This window comes from Henckelia pumila, chromosome 2 (genome assembly GCF_033568475.1).
Source record: "Henckelia pumila isolate YLH828 chromosome 2, ASM3356847v2, whole genome shotgun sequence".
NCBI classification, from domain to species: Eukaryota; Viridiplantae; Streptophyta; class Magnoliopsida; order Lamiales; family Gesneriaceae; genus Henckelia; species Henckelia pumila.
The window spans coordinates 98667211-98674003 of record NC_133121.1 but is presented as its reverse complement, the minus strand read 5'-3'; the positions used below and the strand labels follow the sequence as shown (position 1 = coordinate 98674003).

At 32.7% G+C, this 6793-nt stretch overlaps 1 protein-coding gene across 1 annotated transcript; it reads left to right on the top strand.

Annotated features, from left to right (window-relative positions):
• Window positions 1-337: 337 nt before the first annotated feature.
• LOC140880891 (chlorophyll a-b binding protein 3C, chloroplastic-like) lies at window positions 338-1465 on the top strand. The gene has a single exon (XM_073285745.1). The coding sequence runs from the start codon at window positions 601-603 to the stop codon at window positions 1393-1395; it is 795 nt and encodes a 264-aa protein (XP_073141846.1). The 5' UTR covers window positions 338-600; the 3' UTR covers window positions 1396-1465.
• The last annotated feature ends 5328 nt before the right edge of the window (window positions 1466-6793 follow it).

The following is a 6793-nucleotide window of genomic DNA, read 5'->3' as shown; positions in this document are numbered from 1 at the left end:
ATTAAAATATACTTTAAACTTTAATCATCTCGCAGACGCAGCGCGTGTGCCTCGGTCGCTAGTTCTAAATAAAGAAACAATTTATTGTAAAAAAAAAAATAAAGAAAAAAATGATTTTTGTCTAGTTGGCAATGAATAACCAAGTCATCCAAAGTCTTCAAGATTTTAAGGCTTGCCAATCTTTTCCCAAGGTCTAGAAATTTCCACGTTGCTGTCAAAATAGCAACTAAACAAAAAAGATGACATGTAAAAAATCTAAGGTCGAATTAATTCTTCCACACAATTAGTACATCAGAAAACGTCCATTGATACACACACACACACATCGTTTGAGATTCCACCACTAATCTAAATTTCATGGTATCAAATGGCAGGCTTGGCAACAACAAATCTTTAGATTTTTGTCACCAAACATACAAAAATCTGAATCTAGTGGTGATATCAAAATGTCCCTAACCAATCACAACACCCCATTTGATTTCCAAAGATAAAGAATACGATAGAGCCCACTTGTATAAATACCTTACTAGCACTTCAACCAAAAATCAACCACTACTCCAAAACAATACAATTAGCAAAACCAGCCTTCTACAAACAGCAATGGCTTCATCTACAATGGCTCTCTCTTCCCCAGCCTTGGCCGGAAAGGCGGTCAAATCACCATCAACTTCAGAGATCACCGGCGCCGGGAGGATCTCCATGAGGAAGACTGCTTCAAAACCTGCTTCATCCGGCAGCCCGTGGTATGGCCCCGACCGTGTCAAGTACTTGGGACCATTCTCTGGTGAGTCCCCAAGCTACCTCACCGGTGAGTTCCCCGGAGACTACGGGTGGGACACCGCTGGACTCTCGGCAGACCCTGAAACATTCGCCAAGAACCGTGAGCTGGAGGTGATCCACAGCAGATGGGCCATGCTTGGAGCCCTGGGATGCGTCTTCCCAGAGCTCTTGTCTCGCAACGGTGTGAAATTCGGTGAAGCCGTGTGGTTCAAGGCTGGTTCACAGATCTTCAGCGAGGGTGGACTGGACTACTTGGGGAACCCGAGCTTGGTGCATGCACAGAGCATATTGGCCATCTGGGCTAGCCAGGTTATACTGATGGGAGCTGTTGAGGGGTACCGTATTGCCGGAGGGCCATTGGGAGAAATCACTGACCCACTGTACCCAGGTGGCAGCTTCGACCCATTGGGTCTTGCTGACGACCCTGAGTCATTCGCTGAGTTGAAGGTGAAGGAACTCAAGAATGGAAGGCTTGCCATGTTCTCCATGTTCGGATTCTTCGTTCAGGCTATCGTCACCGGAAAGGGTCCATTGGAGAACCTCGCCGACCACCTTGCAGACCCAGTCAACAACAATGCATGGGCCTACGCCACAAACTTCACTCCCGGCAAATGAATTTCACTGTTCAATTAAGGATGTATCCGTTTGTAATTAAACTTGTGAATGAATGAGTCGATTTTTTCCAGTGTTCTTATTCTCTTTAACAATTAAGCTTTATTTAACTCAGAACAAACTAAAAATATGTTATCACATTATTTACTCTAGAAATGAATATTTTATAAAAAAAAAAACCTTGAGAGAGGAGTCGGAGGTGTGAAAAACTAAACAAAAGAAGGGAATTTTTGTGTTCGAAGTTCGAACATAGGGGCAAACCCAAGTTTTGTGTGGAGGATACCAATAACTCCTATATATGTGGACACTTCAATACCGGCTAGTTTTGACTCAATAAAAGTGTCTGAATATCTACTTATTCCAATTTCTCGAACTTTTGGAAGAACTTTTTCTACCAAGGGATGTGCTTGAAATCTCCAGTATCTCTTTATCCTTTGTAGAGGGGCTACGCATCTGGAAATTCAGTAAAGATGGCCAATTTGGACCAAAAATCTTTTAACAGTTTTCCTTCATTAATACATCTATACAAAAGCTACGAGAATTCATGACCATAAGACAATGGATCGGTCACGATTAAGACGTTTGCTCACAAATAAACACTACAATTTCTTCCCTTGATGGCTACTAAAGATGTAGCAACATGAATTTAAACTGATACAGAGTTTGACACAGCCGCAAATATATCATTTTGAACGAAAGGACCAATTCTCCTTATGTACATTTCCATATCCCAGCTCATAACCACGTTGTTGAATGGAATCAAAATTTTTTAAAAAAAAAACTCAGAGCAGAGAGTACCTCAAATAAACCTCTGATCGGAAAAGGGGGCAGGCAATGAGAATGGTTCAGATCGAATCTTGTAGAGATTTCCCTAAACACCAACAAAGTTGAGATCGAATCTTGTAAAAACAAGAAAACAAATAGAAAATTAGACCAAAAAACCTCTAATCGGAGAGGAGAGTCGGCGCAACGGGCGGATGGCGGAGGAGATCGAGCATAGCAGCGGTGGAATTCTGCCCTGGATAATGAATGCCAGCTGACGGAGGGAGAGACTGGATTTTATTTTATATATTTTAAAAAAAAATATTTCTTATTAGCGATCAATATTTGGATTTGGTTCCAAATTAGAGACCAAAATAATTACCAAGACCTAATTTGCACGGAAAATCACTCTGTTCCAAAATTGAGACAAAAAATATATATTATCCATTTCAAAATTAGAGACCAGATATTATCCGTCTCAAAATTAGAGACCAGATATAAAATCTCGGTCGCAAAAAAACTTTAAATTTCTTTTTGTGGTATATGAGATTTCTGTGATTTTTTTTCACAAAACTAACTGAAAAGACAAGTTATCATATAATAAAAGACAATGTGATTTCTTTACACAAAATATTATTCAAAAGTTTTGGTCGTATATGAGATTTATGTTTAAAATTCAACTTAATTAATGACATTTGTGAGATTATGTGATAGACTTAAATTAAAATTAGATTTTTCGTATACTCGTATGCTATATTTTTTTTTAAGAATTAATCCAATTTTAAATTTTGTTTTAATTAAATTTTGAATTAGTCCAATTTATGAGCAAGAATTATATTTATTTTCAAAAATTGTTCGTTGGAATGTTTTTTCTCATTTAAATTGATTTTTAATTTAAAATTCGGGAAATGATCAATAAATCTCTAACATAAACTTGAGATTTGCTCTCAGTCCCCATGTCAGAAATATTGTGTTGTAACTCCCTGACAAAACATTGGCATGCGTTTAAACTCCCCATTTAAGGTAAATTACGAAATTGCCATCAAAAAATATGAAAACACATTAAGGCTCACTTGAACAATAAATAATATTTTAATAATAATTCTCTCACCTTCCAATCTTTCGTCTCTCCAACCTCATTCTATTTGATCCTTCACAATTGAACTAGCAATGATTTGTACATTTAAGTCGAATTTTGATGCCAAAAAATGAGGCAAAATAGTTTAAAGTGAAGAACGGCCGGATTTTTGAAATCTTTGTGAAAAACCGTCATCGAAACAACAACTTCAGGGTATGCTTTTTTTTTTTTGCTGGAAAAATTAAGAAACTTTTTAGATGTAATTTCATCTTGATGATTTTTTTTCTTTTTTTTAAATATTTTTCAATTGAGTGATTCTTTGAGGTTTGTGTTTAATGTGCAGTGAAGTTTCATACATTGTTTGAATTATACATATTTGATGGACAATATTTAGGTTTTACGTATCTCAGTGGGTTTATGGTTCATCTCAACCAATTATAGATTGATTATCTGAAATTCGTTATTGTTCTTTATTATAACGATTTCATTGCCAATTTTTATAGTTTAGTACTGATTATAAAAATTATATAGATAGTCTTTATAGTATTCGAATCTGCTACTTAAAAATGTGATTTTGTGATATTTTTTGTTTTGGAATGTGTTATGAATAAAGTCATGATCTTCATTTTTTTTATCTTATTGTATTGAATGCATGTTATGTTTTTATTGATTATGTTGAAAATAAAATCTGAAAGTGGTTCTTACAACCCTACACTTTTTGTTGTTATGAATACAATAACATATATTTGTGATCTCAATCTATAGTGGGTTTATTTGATAGATATATTTGTGAGTCTCGACAAAAACGTGCAAAAAATTCTTCGAAATTCATTATTATGCAATACATAACACCACGTCATAAGATGTTCGTGTTTCTAAACGATAACGATAATGTCCTTATTAATTATAATTCATTTTTATATGTGAATGAAACTCACAATGATCGAATTGAGATCAAAGAGCAAACATGAAAATCTCAACTTTTTTTTAGAGGTAACGTGTGTGTGTGTGTGTGTGTGTGTGTCTTCATATTTCGGTTTTGATCATGGTCTATGTTTCATCTATTAAGATTGAAATTGTGTTTTAATATTATTGTTTTGTATATTTGATCAATGTTTTAGTACGTACTAATATTATGTACATTATGTACTTTGTATATGAGATTTTATCATTACTGTTTCATCTTATTGATATTTTTATTTATATTAAATTGATAGAGATTCGTGAGGAAGACACAAAATTAAAGATCACAAATTCGATCATGCATTGAAAACAAGCTATATAATAGATGACATCGTAGAGCCGATACATAATAGTTCGCGAACGTGGTGAAATAAAAATTGAGTTGTGAGATCTCTTATCATTCTTCTACTATTCAGAACAACTTGCAAATAGATTACAGGGTAGAGTTAAACTATCACAAAGTGTGAAAATACAAGAAGTTGGCGAGACATGATATTCATGGCACATATAAAGAAAACTAAGATTGATTATGATGGTACTGTCAGAGATCCAGAGATTAATGTATTACATGGTTGCATTTGATCAAATTTTGAACTGCCTGAATGATTACTTAAAGGTCATAAATTTTGATATAGTGCTCGATTTTTATTATATTGTTCCCAAATTTGATAATTTTGTTCTTGTTATTGTTTATTGTATATTTGATGTTGTGATCAATGATAATGTTAATATTTTATATATTTTTAAAAATGAAGTTAATTCAGACAGCGTCCATATTTTATTCGATTTTTTTAGAAAAAAAATTCAGACTTTATTAATTACGTATTATTGTAGTTTGTATTACGGATTTTGAAGCAACAAGAAGGCACTTATGATACTTGTAAACTCGAAAAAAATGTGAAATAACAAATGGATGAGATAAAAATGGTTAAACGAATTTTTGATCAATTTCAACGTGAAAGTGAAAGACTTTGAGTGAGATCACATGGGGTGATATCATTCATTGTCCAATGTCTACGCGCAATTATATTAGTATTAGTCGTCTAATATCATGTGCACTACTTTGACAAATGTAAAAGATCAATGTATTGTTCATTATTGATGAAAACAGATGTGTTTATATCATTCATTGTCCAATATCTACAATTGTATAACGAAATATAATTATGAACTTAAAATTTTTTTGAATACGATATTTAGACATCGATTAGTCCAATTTATAAGATAACGCATATATTTGAACTCCAATATTAAAATACATGTCTGATCATGATGTTTGGAACAACACATGAACAATAAAAGTACAAATACCACTTAATTCAACATAAATTGTTCTACTTATCGGGATAATATTTTAGGCCACCAAGACCAACCTTGCAAAGTAAAAATAAATTAAGACAAATTGTCCCGGATTCAGAATAATTCCATATTAATTTGGAAAAATCTCGAATATTTACGACATAAACAAAGAAACAATTGAGTATAAAATAAACTCATTCTACGCACGCAAGCACACAAACAAACAAAGATGTTATGATTTTATGCAAAACACATATTATTATATGTTTATAATAAGTTTTCATTGTCGTATGAATTATCGTCAAATGGTGTTGGTCATATAATATCATGTGCACTACCTTGGAAAATGTAGAATATTAATGCATTGTTCATTCTAGACGTCATTATAAACTTTAAAAAGTGTTAAATATAATATTTAGACATTGATTAGCTTGATTAGTAATATTAAGCTTATATTTGAACTTCACTATTAAAAGAGCATGTCGATCATGTTGTTTGGCATAACACGTGAAAAAAAAAGAGTAAAAATGCGGCCTAAATCAGCATAAATTGTTCTAATCATTGGGATAAAATTTTAGGCCACCAAAACCAACCTTGCCAAGCAAAAATAAATTAAGATCAAATTGTCCCAGATTCAGAATCATTCCATATCAATTTAGAACAATCTCGAACTTTTACGGCATAAACAAAAAAACAATTGGGTATGAGAGACTCATTCTCCGCATACACACGAAGATGTTATGATTTTGTGCATAACACATAATGTTTATTATTAATTTTTATTGTCGTAAGAATTGTGATCAAATTACATTGGTATTGATCATGTAATATCATGTGCACTACTTTGGAAAATGTAGAAGATGAATGCATTATTCATTATTAAATTAGATCACATATGGTGATATTATTCATTGTACAATGACTACAATTACATAACTATATGACATTATAAACTTTAAAGATTGTTGAATATAATATTTAGACATTGATGCTTGATTAGTAAGATTAAACTTATATTTGAACTTCACTATTAAAAGAACATATCTTAACATGTTGTTTGACACAACACATGAACAATAAGAGTACAAATACAACGTAATTCAGCATAAATTATTCTACTTATCAGGATAAAATTTTATACCACCAAGACCAACCTTGCCATGTAAAAATAAATTAAGATAAAATTATCTCGTATTCAAAATCATTCCGTATTAATTTGGAATAATCTCAAACATTTACGGTATAAACAAAGAAATAATTGGGTATGAGAGAGACTCATTCTCCGCACACACATTCGAA

Coding starts and splice junctions, on each gene's coding strand:
- LOC140880891 (XM_073285745.1), top strand. CDS start 601: ATGGCTTCATCTACAATGGCTCTCTCTTCCCCAGCCTTGGCCGGAAAG.